At 59.6% G+C, this 20931-nt stretch overlaps 1 protein-coding gene across 3 annotated transcripts in view; it reads left to right on the forward strand.

The window, feature by feature from the left end:
* Window positions 1–20931, forward strand: part of Prdm16 (PR/SET domain 16) — a 266107-nt gene that overhangs the window by 75504 nt on the left and 169672 nt on the right. For all 3 annotated transcript variants that reach the window (XM_063235342.1, XM_063235343.1, XM_063235341.1), the window contains exon 2: window positions 18514–18863. In XM_063235342.1, the coding sequence (XP_063091412.1) occupies window positions 18514–18863 (350 nt within the window). The remainder of the gene's footprint in view (window positions 1–18513; window positions 18864–20931) is intronic.

Below are 20931 nucleotides of genomic sequence, written 5' to 3' on the forward strand. Positions count from 1 at the left end.
TGCCAGCTAACGGGCTACACAATTAAGTGTCCCCTGCCTGCCCGCCGGCTGCAGGAGAGGCCGGTCAGCAAAGATGGCCCCGGCCTGGCTCACGCGGCCCGGCAAGGACGAGAAGCTCCGCGGTCCTCAGAATCGCAGGCTTCTGTGCAGGGCTCCTCCTGGTCTGCAGCGCCCGGGCGGGCTGCAGGGGTCTCAGGCCAGCACTGAGGCATCGCCGCTCTGAGTTAAAGGCTGTGCCGTGGCGCCTGCATGCGGATTTCTGCTGATTCTCCGTGAGCCCCTGAAGACGCTTAACAAAAGAAATGGGAACAGTTCAGCTTAAAACCGCTGCTTTGGCAGTGCCCTTTGTGTTCAGTGACGTGGCGGGGCCCCTCTCAGGAGGCACTTTGTCACAGGCCGCCAGGGCACACAGGGCCTCTGCCAGCCGCTCCCTTCCCGTGCCCACCCCCAGCCTGAGACCCCCGCCCACACCGGGGACCTGCTTCCTTTTCCCCTCAAAGTCACTCTGTGCTTAGATCCGTCACTGCCAACGCGTGGCCAGGGCCAGGAGACAGTTTGACCAGAGCAGAGGAGAAGAGGTGACATTCAAAGAAGTGGGGGACAGCTGTCGCACCGCGTGGAGCCCTGTCCCCCAGAACCAGCTTGCTTTCTCCTTTTGAATTGTAAAGTGTGCACTGTGTAGCACTGGGCTCTTGGCCACCCGCCCGCCCGTCAGTGTGCCATTCCATGGCAGGACACTGCCCCACACCTTCCCGGTTCCCACAGACCCTGCAGGCCCGCCCGCCCGGCAGCCCGCATAGCTTCCTGTCTTTGTGATAGCAGACATGGGTTTCAGATGGAACTCGTCCTGTGAAGCCCCGCGGCCCCGCCTTTGGGGGAGCCCTGCTGTGCACCCACTCCGCCTCGCCCCTTCCTCCTGCTCAAGGTCACAGGCCTGGCATCGCTGTCATCGTGCGTTCATTAGAGCCCGTTTCCTGTGGCTTTGTGGGAGGCCTGGTTCTGAAAGTGTCCCTGCTCACAGCAAGTAATTTAGGGTGACCGTGGCCAGCCATGGACTAGGAGGCCACGTGCTGACTGATGTGCGAGAGGTTCCAGCTTTCTAGCTCAGGAGATGCTGGCAGCCCAGGGTCAACAGCCAAGAGTGAAAGCAGCATTCTTCTGCGGGGTTGTGGGGGGCGTAAAGGGTCCTGGAAGACATAAGGGGAGGAGGAGTCATAGGGGGAAGGAAGGGGCGCTGCGGGGAGCTCCTGGCACCGTGGCTCCGTAGCTCGGCCCCTGCATCCAGGTGGACCATGCCGGTCTGCTGGGTTTGCCACTCCAGGGCCACCTCCCGCTGCCTGGTGCACTGTGGGCATTTGGTCCAAAGCTGCTAAGCAAAATCAGCCCAGTCAACTCCCGATGCCCTGGGTGGCAGTGCCAGCCACCTGTGACCCCAGCACCCTCAGGAGTTGGCTAAATGGAGAGATTTTAAAAAGAAAGAAAGAAATTATTCACAGACAGTATGATTGCTTAATGGGGGGAAATATCTGTAAGAATAAATAGGCAAAATATTAGGGTAAGAAGCGTTGGTAAAATGTTGTACGGTTATCAACTGCTTATTAAAATACAATCGCTCCTAGACGCTCTGGAAGAGTAACTCCAAGTCAGCTGGTCTTTTAGACATGCCCTGTCCTACCTGTCCCTCAGGCTGCACATGCCACCAGCTGTCCCATCTGGTAGGGAACCAGAGCGCCTTCCTCACAGGCAGAGGCCCTGCTCTCCGCCGTCAGTAGGTGACTGGTGACCAACTGTGTGTTTTGTATCTTTTTTTTGCCTTCCCTGAAGTGCTGCCAACGTGGTCTCGGCTCAAAACCTCTACCCAGTTATCCACCTAATTCCTAGGGCTACCCTAGCAAAGCCCACAACGGCCTGGTGTGGCAGCGCCCACCTGCAACCCCACCACTCTGGAGGCTGAGGCAGGAGGATCACAAGCTTGAGCCCAGCCTTGGCAATTTAGTAACGTAAGGAGACCCTGCCTCAAAATAAAACATAAAACAGGTCTGGGGATGGAGCTCAGTGTGAAGGCCCTGGGTCAAATCCTCAATACCACAAACAAATGAACAGCAAATGGAGAAACCAAATCAAAACCTCATGGATGCCTCCCTGTCTGGGCTGCATGATAAGCACCCAGACAGGGCTTCACTCCTGCAGAGCTGCCCTCCGGCAGGTCTGGGGGCTGGAAGCGCACAGGTGGGTGCAGGAGGGCTGGTTCCCTCCGGTTGTGAGGGCGAATCCATCGTCGGTGGCAGCTGCTGGCCCTGGTTCCTCTAACCCACAGAAATCACACTCAACCTCACCTTTACCGTCACAGGGGCTTCTGCCTCCGTGTGTGTCCCCATGAGGCCCCCACTTTCGTGGTACTGGTGACTGAACTGGAGGTCTCCGGCTTGCCAGGCAAGTGCTCTAACCACCAGCTACGCCCTTGCCCTTTCACTTTCCTTTGAGACAGGGTCTCACTAATTGTCAGGCTAGAACTCACAATCCTCCTGCCTCAGCCTTCCACAGCGCTGGGGTTACTGACATGTGCCACTAATCCCAGCCTCAAGGACCCTGCTTCCAGTAACACCCCAGTCTGAAGTGCTGGGGGACAGGACTCTGCCTCATGGATCTGGAGGGCACTGCAGCCCCCTGCAGTGAATGGACAGCATCCACCTCCTTGGTGCGCAGAGGCATAATCGTTCTTTAGCAGGTGTGGTGATCAGTGATGGAAGCTCTGCCCAGTGGCCCTCGCTTGTCCCCAGAAGCACATGGCACTGGTGCTAAGCTGCCGCTGTTGGACCAGAGTCCAGTGTCTTCCACGGCCTCCAGAGGTGGCTGCCACACCACGCAAAAGTCCTGCTGGCAGCTTCACTGCGACACACCCTCAGCAGAGGAGCACATTTGTTTTCGTGGTTTTTCTAAGGTTTGAAAAGTGATTTGAAATAATTTTAGGTTGCCTGGAGTTGGCGAACAGCGGAACGGGCAATTTGAGAAGACCAAGTTCTGGGGAGCAGAGGGTTTCATCTCCTTGTTCCCGATTCCTAGAAACATAACCGAGGTCGGCCGGCGAGGGAGTGAGTTTCTGCCTGCTTGGGGCAGGCACCGGGGTCGTGGCTCTGCGGAGGAGAAGAGGCCGGGCTGCAGGTGGGAACCAGGCCGGCATCCCTCACGGGGCCCTGTCCGCTGCGGCGTGCCTGTGCGTCCGGGAGCCGGCGGCCACATGAGGGATTGCTCGTTAAGTGCCGGTGGCAGGCGGTGGCTTGGTCAAGTGAGCTGACCCACAGGGAATGAGGTCACTGCCGTGTGGTGAGCACTCCAGCGGGGCTGTGCTGGGGGCAACGGGGACCGGACTGGAGACTCCTGCAGTGCAGCCTATCGAGGTGGACGGGTGCACATCCCAACCACTGGAGCTGGCAGGCCTACCCTGTCCCTCATATTTAGGGCCACATGTCTTTTCCTGCCACACATCACCACTTAGGTCAAGGGAGCAGGGACAGACCTGCCCAGGGCCAGGGACGAAGACCCTCCTGGGGAGGGAGGCTCAGGCCCACCTCTGCCCCAGTGGCTACCCCTCTGGTGTCAAATGCTCAGGGAAGCATGGGTCCAGCAAACACCTGGAAGGGGCTGCCTTGAGCACCCAGGATGGCCTCATCGGATGGCCTAGACCTAGACCTCCCCTGAGGGGAGCAGGGACCCCACCTTACTCTCCCTCTGGCTGAAAGTCATGGACTACACAGGTCGAGAACATTAAGCCCAGCTTCCCTGTAGCCTCCTGCTTAGCAGAGAAAACCAGGCCACCTGGGCCAGGACCTTTGCCTCCTGTGAGCCCAACTTCCCCCTGCAGAGTGGAGTCCTCACCCGGAGAGCCAGCTCTGGGAGTGGCCGTGTGTGCGTGGTGCGGGTCAGTGCACTGGAGATGCCGCCATGGTGCTCTGAGCCCAGGACCCAGCCGAGGGCACACAGCCATGGAGTAAAGGGTCACATGCCTGGGGCACCCCACTGGACCTCACGGGAGCCAGTGCAGGAAAGACCTGGTTGCTCCTGGCACCTAATGAGGGTTCAGTGTGTCCTGGCCCACACTGCTGGCACCATCCAGCAAGCTCAAGACAGTGGTTTCCCCAGTGGTGCCACAGAAAGAAAACACAGGAGCGGAGTCCAGGGCGGGGCCTCTGGCTGGCACACAGATGCCCATAGCTGCCCTCCCCATGAGGCGCTGGGAAGACCCGGGAGTCTGCAGTAGGCAGAGTCGGGGAGCTGGTCCCAAGGACTCGATCAGTCTGGGTCAGGGGCTTCCGAGCCCCTTTGGCACCCCTCTGCCAGGCGTTCCTGCTGTGTGGGGCAGTCGGGCACCTGTGTCACACAGATCCCGTGACATTCGGATGCAGGAACAGGTGGAAGGACCCGGGGCTAGAAGTGAGTCATTCAGGAGGAAAACTAGGAAATAACCTGAGGCATAAAAAATGGGAAACCAGAGAGAAGACAAAGGGGTGGAGGGCCCCCATCTGATGACTGGGTTAACGCAAGAAATGGGCTTGAAGTGTGGGGCCGACTCCTGGGATGGATGTGCAGGGGATGGGGGAGAATGTCGGGCTCCTGCCGCCTGCCCTGCCATGGGGTCACTGGCTGATGTCGTCCCCAGAAGGCCCTGCTAACAGCCTTGCCCTCCATTCCTGGGGCAAGCAGATCCTAGAGCCGGAGTCCCCACCCATGAGACACCCCCTGATGACCTCCTGACTGCACCCTGGAGCAGGTTCAGGCCAGTCTGGGCTGGGGTGGGGTGCAGGGCTGCAGCTCTTTTGAGTCCTAAGAGACGAATTCCCATCCCTGTAAGAGAAATTCCAAGACCCTGTCTGTGAGCTCTCAGCACCTTTTGTTTCAATTTGCTTTAGTTTTTAGAGACACAAATTCACTGTGCAGTCTAAACTGACCTTGAACTCTCTTTGTAGCCCAAGTTGGCCTTGAACTCACAGGGGTCCTCCTGCCTCAGCCTTCCGAATGCTGGGATCGCAGTTGTGTACTGCCACACCTGGGCCTCAGTGTCTTCTTGGGGACGGCCCGGTGTCCTGGTCCCCAGTCCTTCTGTCCTCTGAGCCCCTGTGGCTGCTGTCACTAGGTGAGGATGCCCAGGGTGGTGTTGTCGGAGGAGCTGGTTCCTTCCAAAAAACCTGATTTCCCCAAAGCTTGGTTTCCAGGCTGCTGCGCTGAGTGCCCCCCAGTACATGGGCATGGGTGTCCTTAAGAAGCTCTCACAGGCCAAGTCAGCTCCCCTGGCACCCAGCGGAGGCCAACCCTGCCAGCTTTTCTCGAGCTACATGGGAGGGGACATTAGCCCCGGGCTGCATCTGCTGGCACACTAGGGCTGCTGGACCAGGATTTGAACTCCAGTGACCTCCACTGCAGTTACGCCCTGGGGCAGGTTGGGGCCTTGCTGGGCCTCACTCTCCCGGTCTGTAAAATAGGACCATAGCACGGCGGCTCAGGGGAGCAGAAAAAGGAGAGAACGGTGTATGTCAGACATGGTCGTCATCCTGCCTGGCAGGGAAGGGCAGGAAAAGGAGAACAACCAGCAGAGAAAGCCTGGGGCCCGTGCCCGCTCACAGGGCTCGCGGTGCTGCCATCTTGGGGCTCCCACTTGGGGCGCGGCAGAGTGGGCCGGGCACCCCGCACCTCCTCTCCTGCTCGGGCCTCCCCCTGCTGCCTGCCGTGTCCGCGGCCGTGCTCGGGTCAGTGGCGAGCTAACGCCTTTGTCAGGGTGATTAATAGTGGTGGGGACTCTCGTTAATTCACTGCCTAATGGCTGGGGCCGGCCGAGCCGAGTAATCGGGTGATGTATGTGGGGAGCGCGCACCTCGTGGCAGAGGTGAAAATCATTTCGACAAGTCAAATATTGTCACAGGGAACAAATGGCTCTCCCTGTTAATAAAAATTAATGAATTTTTTTTCTTTCCTTCTTTCCCCGTTTATCCCCGCTCGCCACTGGCCTGCTAAATGAAGCTGCAGAGTGGCCAGGCAGCGAGGGCAGCTTGGTGAAGTTAAGCGCTTTATTTGGTGGTTAAAACCATAAATGTCTTTATTAGGGCAGAAGGCGTCCGCAGGGCCAGGTACTCACTGGCAGCCCCGGGGTGGGGGTGGCCGAGTGAAGGGTCGTCCCCAGTGAGGAGCAGGGGGTCTCCAGCTCCTGAGAGGAAGGGGCCTCTCGTCTCTGGGACCTGTCCCTGACCCAGCTGCCACCCTGGGCAGCGTGATCTTGGCAGGTGCTCTGGCCCAGGACCCCGAGAGCCAGGTCACCACTGATACCAGCTTCCTGCAGAGAATCTTGGTGCCCCTGGCTAGCCTTGGTGGCAGAGGGGCCACTGACGTGCCTGAAGGGGCTCGGCCTCTGCAGCTGCCCAGCCTCGTATATGTGTGTGGTTAGGGCAGTGAGCCAGCAGCCTCCATGCAAGAAGAGGGGAGGCCTGGGGTGCAGAACCCCACCCACCATGCGGGACCGAGCTGCTCTGGCTGCTTCCCACCCCCAGGGCTGGCAGCAGAGGGGCCTGGCCCAGCCTGCTTCTGCTGCCCCACACAGACCTCCAGCACTGTCGGGAACCCAAGGCCCAGCTTGGCCGCAGGGCCAGTACCACCTCCCCACACTGGCTCAGGGTGTTGCCTTTGGCGAGGCCACGCTCCACCTCTGCCCACCTGCCTAAAGAGCTTCGTTTCATCCCTGAGAGAAGCAGGACAAGGGCAACCCTGCCTCCCAGGACCCCCAGCCCTGGAGCCCCCCACCCAGGGCAAGGGCAGGCACTCCAGGTCGCTCTCTTCCTCTGTGAGCTTTATTTTGGGGTGACATTTGTTTACTTGTGGCATGACTTGCTCTGGGCTGTGAATGGCAGCCACAGGCCCGGCTGGTAGGAACTAGAGAGATAAATACGTCTATAAATAGTTTGGTGGCGGTTGTCAGGGCGCTGGCTCAGCGTTTAACCCCTTGCTCCTCCGTCGCTGCCCGGGCAGTGGCCGGGAAGGCAAAGCGGAGAACAGAAGTCACAAGAGACGCTTGCTTTTCTGCACGTGCCGGCAGAGTGAGCTTTGTCCTGGGGGGCCTGGCCTGCAGAGCCTCCTCCTGGGGCCCTGGAGGCAGAGGTGGCCACTGTGGGGCAGACCACCATTCCACCTGGGCCCTCAAGGCTTCTGAGAGTGCAGGATGGCAGCGGCCTGTGTGGTGGGCAGGGGCTCCCTCCCCAGATCCTCCCTGGCCGTGCCCGAGCAGCGCTTACCCCGCCTACTTCTGCTGAGCAAACCCAGGGTTCTCTCGGACCTGCTCGGCTCCTGGGGCTTTGCCTTCTCCCTCTGGAAGGACCCAGGGCCCCAAATGCCAACCAAGCCTCTGAGTGTCCAGACGGAGGCTAAGGAAGCCTTGCGGAGGAGGAATGGCCCCTGTCTCTGTGGCCAGCAAGCCCAGCCACCAGCCAGAGCCTCCCAATGCCTGGTGATGCTGCGAGGGCTCCTGATGCAGAGCCTGAAGTGAAGGACACCACCTCCAGGAGCAGTCAGACCAGGACGGAGGGAGGATAGCCATCTCCCAAGGCCTGACATCGATCGGGCAGTGCCCCGGCCACGGGCAGTGAGCTGTCCCCTGAGCAGCTTCACTTTGGTAGGAAGCCCCTGAGAACTCTCTTCTTCGGCAGTGCTAAACACACGCTGTGGATTCACAAAGACGTTTGCACACCCACGCGTACCACAGTGCTGCTCCAGCAGCCCAGAGGTGGAGGCAGCTGTGGCGATAACAGATGGGCCTGCCAGGCAGCAGCATGGCTCAGCCTCAGGAGGAGGCGAGCCCCAGAGGGCACATCCCATCTGATTCCCTCGGTCAGGCCCCTGGAGCCACCAGGTCTCAGGACAGACAGCAGTCTGGGGGTGCCCGGGCTGGGGAGGGGAAGCAAGGTGTTGGGGCTCCCTGCCGGCAGTTCCCGTGAGCTCTGGGGGTGGAGGGTGAGCATTCTGTGTGAGACTGAGCTGTCCGCTTAAATGGTCGCTTTTATATTGCACGCAAGTGTGTGGTGCTGGGGTGGATGCCGGGGGCCTGGCACACACGGCGCTAGTGCCTCAGGCTGAGCTGCAACCCCCTACCACCACTGTGTTTCAATCGCCCAGCCGTATGGCCAGGCGGGAGGTCCCCCCACCCCTCGTCTGAGGGGTCTGACGCATGGACAGCTCAGGAGGGAGAGGGTTAAGCAGGGCACCCGCCGGCCTGCCAGCCCGGAGAGTGCTTAGCAGGACCACGGAGCCTCGCTGTGATTTAGAAGAAAAACAGAGAGATTTGAGCAATCCGTGGGCTACCTCGCTGCCCCCGGGGCTCGGGGAAGTGGCATATTAACCAAGGAATAAAGGAGAGGAAGAAAAAGGCCAAATCACATCTCTGTGAAACAAAGAGGCTTTTTACCAGGAACAAGCCTTGATAAAAATTACAGAGGCATCGGAGTCATTCAGCGCCTGCCCGGGGCGATGGAGGCGGCCAGGAAATGGAAGATGCCGGCCTGCAGTTGGAGCCCGCTGTCCCCTGAGCATTGCAGGACGAATAATCGTCTTAGAATAATGCAGTGGCTTTAAGTAGGGCCAGGTGGCGCGGCCGGTCAGAGCCCACCGCGGCAGAGCCTGCCGCTGCCCCAGGTGCCGGCCGGATTCAGTGTGCAGGGTGGGCCCCGGACTGGGAAGGGCGTCGTCGGCTCTGGGTTTCTGGACCCCAGTGGCCACGTGGTGGCCTTGGCCGCCCAAGAATGGGCAAACAGGGAGGGCCGGGGATGCTTGTCCTGGTTCCCCTTCTGGCTTTCTGTGAGCCAAGAGGCTGGCTTCTAGGGTCATGACACGGGCTGGGGTAAACTGTGGCTTGTTCTCAGCCAGCAGGTGTCTAGAGAACCCCAAGAGAGACCCACAGGACATGCTGGGTCTGCACGGACACTTAGGCTCTGCACTGGGCAGAGGATGCACCTGTCCTTTCCTCTGTGGCGTGGGCTGACCAGTCAGTCACCTGCTTCAGGCCTGTGGAGGACAAAAGGGTGGGGCAGACGGCCAGCCTGGGTTACTGTGGGGTTTCCTAGGGCTGTGGAACAAAGCACCACAAACCAAGCCGTTAAATCCATAGACACAGGGCCTCGCAAACACCCCGGAGGAAGCGGAAGCCTCCAACCAAGGTGCTGCAGTGCTGTGGCCCCTCCCAAGGCTCTGGAGAGGATCTTTTCTGCCTCTGCCCACTCACAGTGGCCCCCAGCATTCCTTGGCTTGTGGCTGCATCACTCCAGTCTCTGCTTCTGCTGCTTCAGGGCCATCTTCTTCCCAGATGCCTGTGTGTCCTCTCACAAGGCCATTATTGGAGTGGACTGGGAAAACTGATAGCTTAGCTCTTGTTTCCACTGAGGTTGTGGGGTTGGGACTCGAGTTCCAGCAGAGCATGGTCTTGGGGGCTTCCCAGCAGGAGGCAGAGAGCCCAGCAGACATGACAGAGGCTGTGCCAGAGTCAGGTTGGCACTGCCACCTTGGGTCATTCTGACCCCATCCTGTCATCCACAAAGAGGAAGTGGTGCCGTGAGCTGTCCCTGCTCCCTGGTGATTTTGACAAGGTTGGTGTGCCAGCAAGGCTGCTGAGGTGCGAGGGCGGAGGGGAGCAGTCCTGCCTCTGCATGAGGGGAATTTCTGTGTCTCAGCTCCTTTCAGGAGCGGCTCAGGGAGCGCAGGCTCCAGGCCCGAGGCGGCTGCAGGTCCCCCAGGCCCTAACAGCCACTGGCTCCACCAGCCCTGAGCTGGGGCTGCTCCTGAGGCCGAGGCATGGGAACAGAAACGGCAATTGATTGTTATTAATATTTAGCATGTTTGCAGAATTGTCTTTCTCCGTGCCAGTAATCTGCGGGGTTGGTAACAGGCGCACTGTGCTCGGGGCCCCAGAGCTCGGCTAGGGGGCGGCGGCAGCCGTGCATGTACCAATAACCACAGTGCGAGGCGGCCTGGCCAACAGGGAGCCTGCAGCCCCTCTCATGGGGCAGCGCCGGAGTCACAGCCGCTTCCCTGCTGCCCCGAGGACCAGACCCGGGGCTGAGGACACACACAGGACAGACCCGTCGGTTCCTGAATTTCCTTCCCAGCAAGCCAGTCTCGGGAAGTGGGGCTCCGGAAGCCCCCTGCAGCCCGAGGACCTTCCGGGCAGGAGGCTTCTCCTTGCCGGCCCCGAGGCCGGCCAGAAATCCTTCACTAGAAGCCAGACGGTCTGACTGCGCTCCGGAAACTGGCCCTGTGTGCGCTCCCTCTCCCTCCTTCCCCACCATGGGGAGAGCCACCATGACACGCACGCTCATGGCAGCTTGGTGGGCCCCTCCACCCCACTTGGCTCTGAGAGGGAAAGCGGGGCGGCAATGGAGAACTGAGGGAGGCTCAGGTGGGAAGCAGCTCCCTAAGAGGAGCAGGCGGGCCTTCGGCTGAACCAAAAGCCACGGCCACCCCATCACTGTGCTGGACTAGGCCTGGGCGGAAGTGAGTGGCAAAGGGTCAGCCCCAAAAGAGCAGAGAGAAACCCTGCCATTCCAAGACGTGGGCGGGGCCGGGAGAGCCGGGAACGCCTCCCAGATCAACCAATCGGAGTAAAGTGGGGAGGGGAGCCAATCAGGGGACTGGGCTCCATCTTAGGGGGTCAGGAGTGGGAAAGGGTCCTGCCTTCCACTGTTCCTGCTAAGAATCGCCTCAGCGCTGCCTCACCCCATCTGCCTACCATCCACTCATCCTCTCATTGCTCCATCCATCCATCCTTCCATCCATCCATCCATCCTTCCATCCTTCCATCCATCCATCATCCATCCATCCATCCACTCATCCAATCAACCATCCACTCATCTTCCTTTCCTCTCCTTCCTTCCTTCTGTCCATCCATCCATCTTTCCACCCACCTCTCTACTCATGCGATCATGCATCCATCCTCACTTCCTTCCTTCCTTCTTTCCTTCCTTCCTTCCATCTTCCTATCCATTGATCTACTCATCAGTCATCCATCGGCCTCTCCCTCCCTCTTCCCTCCCTCCCTTTTCCCTTCTCCCCTCCTTCTTTCCTACCATCCATCCTCTGTTCATCCATCCTTCTCACGCATCCTTTCCTTCTCTGCCCGCCCCACACCTGTTTCGGCTCCTCTTTGAGTGGACATGTGGACCGCCACTGATAAGGCCAGCTCACTCCTTCAGGTGGGTTGTGGGCGGGTGCCTGAGACATTAGCAGGAAGCTGTCTGGCAGTCAGGGTGCCTCCAGCAAGGCATTTGCTCTCCAGGGTCGATGGCGTTGACCTACACAGGGCAGTGTGGCACCCTGCCCAGCTTGTGGCCATGGGTCACGTGCACTGCAGGCCCACTGGGCAGTGGGCAGCGGCAGTCCCCTCAGCGTCTGGCTGAGCCCTGAGCTCCCTCAGCCGCTGCTCTCAGGGGCCGGCTGGCAGCTTTGCCTCTGCAGCTCGGTGGCTCCACAAGGTGCATGGAACTGAAATTTGATGCCATCTGAAGCCATGTGGGTCCCATGCCCAGTCCTACGCCCCCAGGACAGGCTATGTTGGGATCTATGCTGTCTGCTAGAGGTCTCAGAGCATGAAGACCCCCCAGGATCTGTGCAGGGACCCCAGGGGCTCAGCCAGGCTGCTTTCCTGGATGAAATGTTCTGTGCAGGAGGATGTGGCATCTCTCCTGCCAGAATAGAGGGCACGGATGAGGAGCCCCATCCACGTGGCTCAGGTTCCCTCTCATTTGGGGTTCCTCCTGGAGCTCAGGGGCCCCGCCCACACAGCCAGGGTGGGGAGGCTCTGCGCCCCACCAGGTCCACTGTGAGACAGGGCCAGAGACAGAGGTGAGACCAGAGTGCTCAGGAGGGCACCATGGTCTCCACAACCTAGGTGGTAAGCAGCTTCTCCTGGAGACCAGGGCCGCTGGAAGCCCCGGGTTGTCCGGGTCCTGTTTTCCTGCTGTCTGTGCATAGAGACACCTCAACACCAGCACCGTGGCAGCCCAGGTTCCTGGGGTGATCTTTTGGGTGCTCAGCACATGTGGGCCCCCAGGAGGCAGCACCCCTATCCTTCGGCACTTCCTGTTGTGGCCTCCTGCTCGCCAGCGAGGATTCCGGGACAGACTTGCTGAGTGTGGGTCTGGGGGCCATGCATCGCAACTCTGACGAGCCCCAGGGCTGTGATCCATGGGTCCCAGGGTCCCTACTCTGGGACGGCTTAGCAATAAGGGCAAAAGTGCCCAAGACACTTGGCACATCTGGGCCGCCGTGCCTCTGTAACCTGCTCTCACCCCCCTTTCCAGTTCTTCCTCAGGGTGGCACCAATGACCAGCCCTGAGTTGCCAGGGGATCCCCACCTCGTCCCAGGCTGGCAGATGACAGTCAAGGACACTGAAGAGCGCAGGCCAACCCCCACCGAGCTCTGAGCTGCCGCTGTCCTCAGGCCTCATGGCCCTGGATGGCCCTGGTCACCTGCCCTCCCTGCGGTTGCCACCACCCTGCCCAGCGAAGGTCATGTGCAGGCTTCCCAGGAAGCCGTGGGCCCCAGTGGCCATTCAGAGGACTGGCCCTGTGCCACTTGAGGTGGTCTCCGGCTAGCCTAGCCATGAAGATGGACCCGATGGACCCGAAGGTTCGGTGGGGCCTGGGACCATACCCTGGCCCACAGCCAGGGTGTTTGACTCTTGTGACCTTCCTAGTGTGCCACTGTCCCTGAATGCACCCTGCTTTTCTTTGCACCAGGGTCAGGCCTGACCTTCCTTTCCATCTGTGAGTCCAGTTCCCTTTGACCCCACAAGTGCCCACTCTGCCCTGGCCCCAGCATCTTTGCCGAGGTGCCATCAGACCTTAGATGCCACCTCTTCCCTAGGCCACGGGGTCACCTGCAGGCAGCCATGGGCTTCACAGCCCTGGTCAGCACAGAGGTCAGGCGGGCTGGGACCAGCAGCAGACTGTGCAGCCAGGTGGCAAGCCTGTCCTGAGCGCAGCTCACGGTGCCAGGGGTCCCCAAGTGTGCATCCCTGATGCATTCTCAGGGGAGCTCGGTAGCTGGGAGCCCTGAGCAATGAGTGGGCAGGCTGGCCTGGCTGTCACCCTGCTGCGCCAGGCCACAAGAATTGATCACCATGAGCCACCAGGACTCTCCCCTTAGGACGAGGGTGAGAGTGGCTGCATTAGCCCTGCCCACCTCCTGCGGGCCATGGCGAGTCTCATTCTGTGGGGTTTGACGCCCTCCCTGGTCTCCCCAGCTTTAGGGTCTGACACCACCCCTCAGGTGGCTGCAGAGTAGTCAGATGCCACCAAGACAGGGCCACCCCTGCCCAGATCCATGATCCAGATCCTGGCTGAAGACCAAGAGCAGACGATGCATGGGCCTGGTCACCTGTCGCCACTTTCTGAGGTCCCCAACAGTGCACCCCAGTCCTGTCCTGAGCAGCCTTAGGGGTGCTGGGTACCACACAGCCCCTCTTTCCTTCTGCCGCCTGATGTTCTCTCCTCCTCATGGTTCCGGCTCAGGGTCAGTGTCCAGTCAGCTGAGGACACTGTGCTGTTGACAGTGGTCACACGGGCTGTCGTGGGGGGGTAGTCAGGTTGCCTTGTCCCCCTCAGTCCCTCCTGGGGACACTGTCCTCCATGGAAGTGGGGCACCTGCTTCTTTCTCTAACCCTGAAGGATGGGGCAGGATGAGACTGGGCTGGGGGTGTGCCCTGTAGACAGGGCTGCCGTTCAGCTGGCTTCTGGATGCTGCGGAGCTTCCTCCGGGAGAGAAGAGGAGCAGGGTGTGGGCGGTGTCGGGTGGGGTCCCCAGACAAGCACAGCTGGCATCTGGCTGGGCCTCCTGAAGGTGCCAGGTGCTTTCTTCCATTTGTTCTCTCCAGTCCTGACTTTGTCCTGTGACCCTGGAGTGACAGACACCTGGCAGTACTGGGCAGCTCTGTGGGCTGAGGGCAGCCTCCAGGATGGGGCAGGGCAGGGCAGAGACGGTGCCTGGGTGAGAGATGGTGGACTCGGCCAGCTCTGTCCCCCCTCCTTGTCTCAATCCCAGTGCCTCTGTTTCCCCAGCTGTAAGAGAGAACACTGCACTTCGGGTGCAGGCTCAGTGACCCAGGCTAGGCTGGGGTGGGTGCCTGGGCCAGCAAGGCCCACCTGTCTGTCAGTCAGCCCAGGAAGCTCCAGATTAGGTGGTTGATGAGTGATCACCTTTGGCCCCATTCACAGCCCTCCCTCCTTGCCTCGAGCAGGTGATAGCAAGGGACAGCTCATGTGGGGTCCACCCGAATTGTGCTCAGAATCCCAGGGAAGCAGTGTCATGGGAATTTGGATTTTCAACCCAATGCTGGGTCTCACTCTAGAAGCACAGTCCTGATGGGATCTTGCCCACCTTGTACCTGGTAGGGCTGGTGGGGAGGGAAAAGGCCCCAGCTCCCCAAGCTTCTCCCCAGAGCTCGGTCAGGTGCCTCAGGGCAGCTTCCCTGGCTCCTCATGTGCAGATTTAAGGGGTGCCTAAACTTGGGGCTGGGCCCTGGGGTCCTGGGCCCTTTGACAGCCTCCCTGTCCCAGCCCTGCCTGGCTGCCATCTGGGAGGCGAGGAAGATGACTTTGGTAGGTTCAGACTTTCCTGGTCCCAGAGCGGCTCCCAAACCTGCGTGTAGGGCTGAGCCAGACCATGTCCCCCCAGGTCAGGGAGCCCCCTCCCAGCCCATGCTCTCCCGGTACCTCCTATCTCAGCACTCGGACCCCACTGGACACCGGCTCACTTGCACCTGCATGCTGAGAAATTAACTAAGGACAAGCTGTCCCCTGGGATCATCGGGGCCTGGGATTGTCCTGCCCTCCTGGGGTTTCTCTTCCCTTCTAATGCGTGGCCTTGGCTTTTCTAAAATCCATAGTTTCGGAACCAGGGAGCACATGGCTCCTGAGTTTATCAGAGCTCCGTCCTGTCTGTCTCTGGTTTCCATTTCACTCTGAGCAAGGGAGAGGCATCTGCATGCTCTCCTCACAGATGGAGCTGTGTGTTGCAGCTGAGCTATCCACACGTGGGGTGGGGAACAGCTGGTTCGGGAGGTGGCAGCGCTTGACACTGAGGTATAAAGGAGACCCAGTGCGTGCACACGCCATCGTGAGGAACTGCAGGAAGCACAGGTGCTCTTCAAGTGCCCCTTGCCCTGGTGCCCAGGAGGCCCAGGCCACTGCCAGAGCAGGGTGCAGAGGCTGGCATGGCCTGTCCACCTTGGGCTGCTGCCCTATGCTAGGCTCTGTGCCATGGGTCTGCGTGTCCCCAGCTGAGGACACCGAGCAAAGCCACTGCTTCCTCCTGAAACCTTGCCCCACCCTCCCACCTGCCCCAGTGTGAGGTCGGCTCGAGGCTCAAGAGCTACCCTCTGCTCCCCGCTCTCCAGCTCCAGGGCCTTAATCCATGCTCCCACTGCCAGCCATCCCTCTCCACTACCTGGACCTCCCAGCCCTGGACTCAACCGCAGGGTGAGGGCCAAGGACAGGGTGCAACCAGCCCCAGAGAGCAGCTGGGTTTTGTCACTTCTCTGAAACATTGTGCGAGATCACTGATGGCGGCTCCCACTGACCAGGCTGAGTCCTGCGGTCTTGGCGTGGGACCCACCAGGGACAGATCCGCCTGGCAACGATGGCTCCTGCAGCTGCCTCCCAGGACGTGGCACTCTTGGCTATGCTGCGGCCGCGTGCTTGCGGGTCGACCGATCAGGCTGTCTCCCCTCTTCCTCCTGTTCTCTTTCCTCCCACTCTTTGTTTCATTTTAGTAGACTTCCCCGCCCCCCAAGCAAGGTCAGCAGGGATGGCCCCAGACACAAACCCTCAGCCTGAGATCACAGCAAAACTCAGACAGGGCTCCTGATAGGTTGATGGCCAGTGACGCAGGGCCTGGGTTTCCAAAGGCACGGGGAGCTCACTAAGAAGTGTCCCCACAGTCATGGGACCCTAGGAACCTGGCTCAGGATGACCAGCTTAGAGGTCGTCCTGGCTGGAGCCTGTGGCTGAGGGCGGCTGATCTTTAAATCCACCATCTCTGGTTGCCCTGGTGACCCCAAAGTGCTGAGCGGTTGGGGCCCAGTTCCCTGAGGACTCTGGCACCTCCGTGCTGCTTTTCTGCTTCCTCTGTGGCCGTTGGGGCCAGTCCTTCCACCTTATGCTCGCAGGATGTTTTCCGCACACTAATTAGGCCCCCTCTCATCCACCTTTGAAAGAGGAGCTCTCTCTCCGGCCAAGGGGACTCGAAATGGAGACCTGGGTTTTCCTGGCGGCTGCAGGCAATCACTTAACCCCCGTGACCGCGGGGACGGGAGGCCAGGGCTCACGCAAACACACAGCCCCCTTTAATCAGCAGGAAGCACTGTGCTGTTCTGCGCTGCTTGCTTGGCCGGTGAATGAAACAAATCCATAAAGCATCGATTTTCCACCAGTAGGTGAGGGCCTTGGGGAAGTAGAATTCAAACAGAAAACAATTTTTTAAAGAGCCCCAAGAACATGCACTGGCCGGGGACAGTCCCCACCTGGCTGCAGCAGCCGCCTGATCTCAACCTGCTCTGGGCTCCTGGCAGAGGTGGCCACGCCCCGAATGGGTTAAGAACACTCTCGGGGACCGGGCTTCCAGCGCGATTTTGTTTGTGAGCTCTGTGCGGTTACCAGTTCCAAATAATAAGGTGGCATGTTAATTACCCCCCCTTCTAATTTACCTTTCTGCCCCACACAGTCGACGGGAAGGCGTACGGGGTGTGCTTTCAAACCTAAACAACTCGGGCTCTGGGCGGAGGCTCCGGGCGGCAGTTCTGTTGCCGCGTCTCTGAAAGGAGCCCACCAGCCAATTAAAAAGGAACCGTTGGCCACTTTAAACATAATCATTACTTCTGTGAATGCTGCTAAATTAAATAAGTGTTATCCACATGATTTTTTTCCCCCCATGACTTCAGTTTCTTTTGAAAGAAAACATTTTGTGACTTCTCCATTTGATCTGTTTGCAACCAACCCAAGGAACTGAAATCGTTTTTCTGGTACTTCGAAGTCATCTTCCCCCAGCCACAGAGGGCAGGGAGGAATGGCCGCCCAGGTCACTGCTGTGGGTTTGCAGATTGGCTTCAGGCCCGGGCCTGGGCGGACGATCTGGAGCGGGGCAGTGGGCACCAGCTAGGAGCAAGCCCTCCGCGCCCTGCACACCCTCCTGGCTGTATTCAGGGAGGCCAAGTTCATGTGACAAAAGAAGGAACCATTGTAGAATGAGCCGTTCAGCAGCCTTGAGCACGTGTGCCTTCTCAGGCTGCCGATGTGTGGCTCTGGGTAGCTCCAGACCCCCCTGCCACCCAGAGAGACCCAGTGCCCGCCAGCAGCCATGCCCTGTCCCCCGTGCGCACTGGGCTGCATCCTGTCCCTGTGGTCCTGCGGGGTGCGGGTGACCCGCAGACATGGGCTCACTCCCTATCTGCTTTTCTCACGGTGCCCAGCATATGTCTTTATTCTCGTGGGACAAATGGCTGCGTGTTTGTGGGCTGCACCTCGATGTTTCTATGCATGCGTATGTTGGGGAACAGGCTCACCAGGAGGTGAGCATAGCTGTCCTCGAAGTGGGGTTCAGGTCACAGAGTCATAGCTGGGAGTCGGTTCTGGTCTTGCGTTGCACAGTGACGTAGGTTTCCCAGTGGCTGCGAGAGGATTGGAGGGGCGTCGGTCACTAACCAATGCCCTGCCCAGCCCGTGGCAGCTCGTGGTGCTTTATCCCCACCGTGACTGTGTCAGTCCTTGGCTTGTCTGCTGATGGACCTTGGGTGGCTCCTGCTGTCTGGCCACTCCCACCAGCCACCAGCTGAGTCTCCCTTGGGTGCTTTGGGCAGATACTGGGACAGGGTGGCTTCTTTCTGTCTGACCTGCGCCCCTCCATTCTGCCAGGTTGCTTCCAACCCTGCATGCCTCAGTCTACCCTCTCTGTACTCAAAGGGGCACAATTCTATATCATCTTCCATCCCAGAGAGGCTGGGGGCCCTGTTCGGTTTGTGCAGTTCTGTGACCTGCACCCCTGTGAGACCCAGGCAGGGACCCAGGAAGCCTGCCCTTCACCTGCCCCAAGCTCTTTCCGCCAGGCTCTCTGTACAGGGCCAGCTGGCTCTGGTGGGATGTCCACAGAGGCCACACACTGGGGCAGGAAGTCTGGACAATCTGCACATGAACCTTAGTTCTGAGGTCTCCTAAGAACTTAGGGTCCCAGCCCCTCCTCCTTCCAAGGCTGAAGGTGAGAGCCGCATGGTTCTGGAGTGAATATTTCAGCTCACTCTGTACTGCTGCATCGTGCTGCCTGGTTAAAGTGTTGACTCTTGCATTAATCCCCGGCTTCTTGCTCGGGGTGCACAGAGACAGTGTCTGTCGCGCAGGATGGTGGCAGGGCCAGCCGAGTGTGGTGGTGCCTGGGTCCTGGGAGGGCCCAGCTCCTGGGTGTGTGTGCTACAAATGCTGACATCACTTTATCTCATTTAGGTGACGGAGACATTGTAAATAATATGTATGAGCCCGACCCAGACCTGCTGGCCGGCCAGAGTGCCGAGGAGGAGACCGAGGACAGCATCCTGTCCCCCATCCCCATGGGGCCGCCGTCCCCCTTCCCCACCAGCGAGGACTTCACCCCCAAGGAAGGCTCACCCTATGAGGCCCCCGTCTACATTCCCGAAGACATTCCGGTCCCACCCGACTTTGAGCTTCGGGAGTCCTCCATCCCCGGGGCCGGCCTGGGGATCTGGGCCAGGCGGAAGATGGAAGCTGGGGAGAGGTTCGGCCCCTACGTGCTGGCGCCCCGGGCTGCGCTGAAGGAGGCTGACTTTGGATGGGAGGTGAGCATGATTGATCACGGTCATTTATCTTGTGTTCAATCTATTTATAAAGCCGGGTGAGCAGCAGCCGCCTGAGACGGGAGCTCGGTGGGTCGGAGAGAGTGTGCAAATGTCACATTTCCCAGGGTTATTTTATCCTGTGGCGCGCATGACGCGACTCAGAAAACATTAGCGGTCCTCCTGGTGGATGCCTGTTGGCCCCGCAGGCTCCTCCCGGAAATGTGTCTTTCATGAGCTCATGTCTTAAAACATCGCGCACCCGCGCCGGACACTAGGTGCTAACATGCCACCACTGTCAGTGGGGAGATTGACTCCACTGGCCCAGGGCGGTATTTGGCTGTGGGGCTCCATCCTGCCCTGGCTACCTAGGGCAGCTCATGAGACCTGGGCAGCTTGTGCCTGCCCACAGATACCCCAGGCTCCTGCCCAGCCTGGAGAGGGCCCTGCCTGCCCAGAAGGTGCAGGAGCCCTTGTGGGTCAGGAAGGGAATGGTGTCTTGGGCCAGACAGGCCGGCATCTCCAAAGATGTCACTGCATCGTCCAGAGGTGTCCTGCTCAGGCCACAAGCAATGCTGAGCCCAGGGCCGGGAGGTCTCAAGGTGGCATCATAGTTACTAAAAGCACCCTAGAAACATGCTTCCTCACAGGCCTGGCCTTCCTGCTGGCCGCACACATCACGTTTCTGTGGTATTTTTGGCGGGGACCTCAGCAAATGGAACGTAAATGCAAACCCTTCCTGGGGCCTCACAGCCTCCAAACTGCTGGGCCCTCAGGTCAGGGGCGGGAAGGGCAGAGGCATGGTGGCTGGGACCTGGCCCCACGGCAGGGCAGAGTGTGAGCGTGTATGGTGCAGGGGTCCGGGCTCAAAGCAGTTTTGGAAAAGTTTCCAAGCTGATCTGCAGAAAGAGGGCGACTTCAGGTCTTCGAGTTCATCTCCTAGCTCCCTGGAGATGCCAGATCCCAGCACCCGATTCTGAGGCCCAGGGAGGCCCTGAAACCCAGCATGGGGGCTGGGATGTGTTGTTGGGCCCATCAGGGAGGCAGGAAGAGGCTATGCATCCCAGCATTGAGGCCTCGCAGGGATCCTCACTTTTCAAAGTGTATGTGGGGTCCCTGGTAGCACAGGGCCTTGTGTGGCTTCATCTTGAACATCAACCTGAGCGCCCAGCTTTTTGGAGGACTCTGACCATCCAGGTGGGAGGTCAGCTGGGCCAGGGAGCCTGAGGAAGAGGTGTGCGGACTTTGCTGTCGTCCAGTACCGTGGCATCCACGGCTCCACACGCCGCTGGCATAGGCAGTAGCTCGCGTCCCCTGCTGTCCAGAGGCAGCCGATGCAGCTTGTGGGGCTAAAGTTCCAGGTCACCTTGGGGCCCGACTGGCCAGAGGCCAGGGTGCATGCAGAGGCAGGAGAGGATGAGCATGGAATCACAGGCCTCCTGTGGTACATGACATGGTGTGTCTCGGCCCACACGTCGCCCTTCGGGGCCTGAGGAGAGCAGGTTTAAGCCACATGACAGGAGAGCGTTTGGGCTGTGCCCTGGAGTTGGCTCCTATAGAAGTGGCCTATCCCAGCCTCCCTGCCGGGGCAGGAGAGGGGTTAAGGCTGTTTGTTTGAGGCGCTTAAAAAGGTCGGACTGTTTAATTAGTAGGTGGCTCCTCGATGCTGGAGGGTGAATGAGCCCTGTAGGTAGTACTGTGGGTAACCTTGAGGTGACTTTGTTCTTGTCTGCTCTGATACAGGTTTTTGTTTGCTTTTACTTTGTAGTTTTTTAAATTTTAAAGCAGCGACCCGTATCACGGAGGCTCCAGTGCCAGGCCTGGTACGGGCCGTCGCTATCACCTGCCCGTGCCTGTTGGCTCCGCAGCGCTGTTTATTCTCTGCGTACGTGGGGGCCTCCTGCCTCTGCGGCGAGCTTTGTCCCATGCCTGTGACCTGACAGCGTCCTTTCATGCCTCTGCTCAGAAATCCGCCCTCAACTCCACGTCCTCAAACAGTGCTGCAGACGCACCCGCCCGCCTCGCGCCTGGCTTGTTTTCTTTGCCAGTTCAGGCCCCTGTTACCCTGCTT

Source organism: Cavia porcellus, unplaced genomic scaffold (genome assembly GCF_034190915.1).
Source record: "Cavia porcellus strain 051 isolate PalLab524CR breed Dunkin Hartley unplaced genomic scaffold, mCavPor4.1 scaffold_25, whole genome shotgun sequence".
In the NCBI taxonomy this organism is placed as follows: Eukaryota; Metazoa; Chordata; class Mammalia; order Rodentia; family Caviidae; genus Cavia; species Cavia porcellus.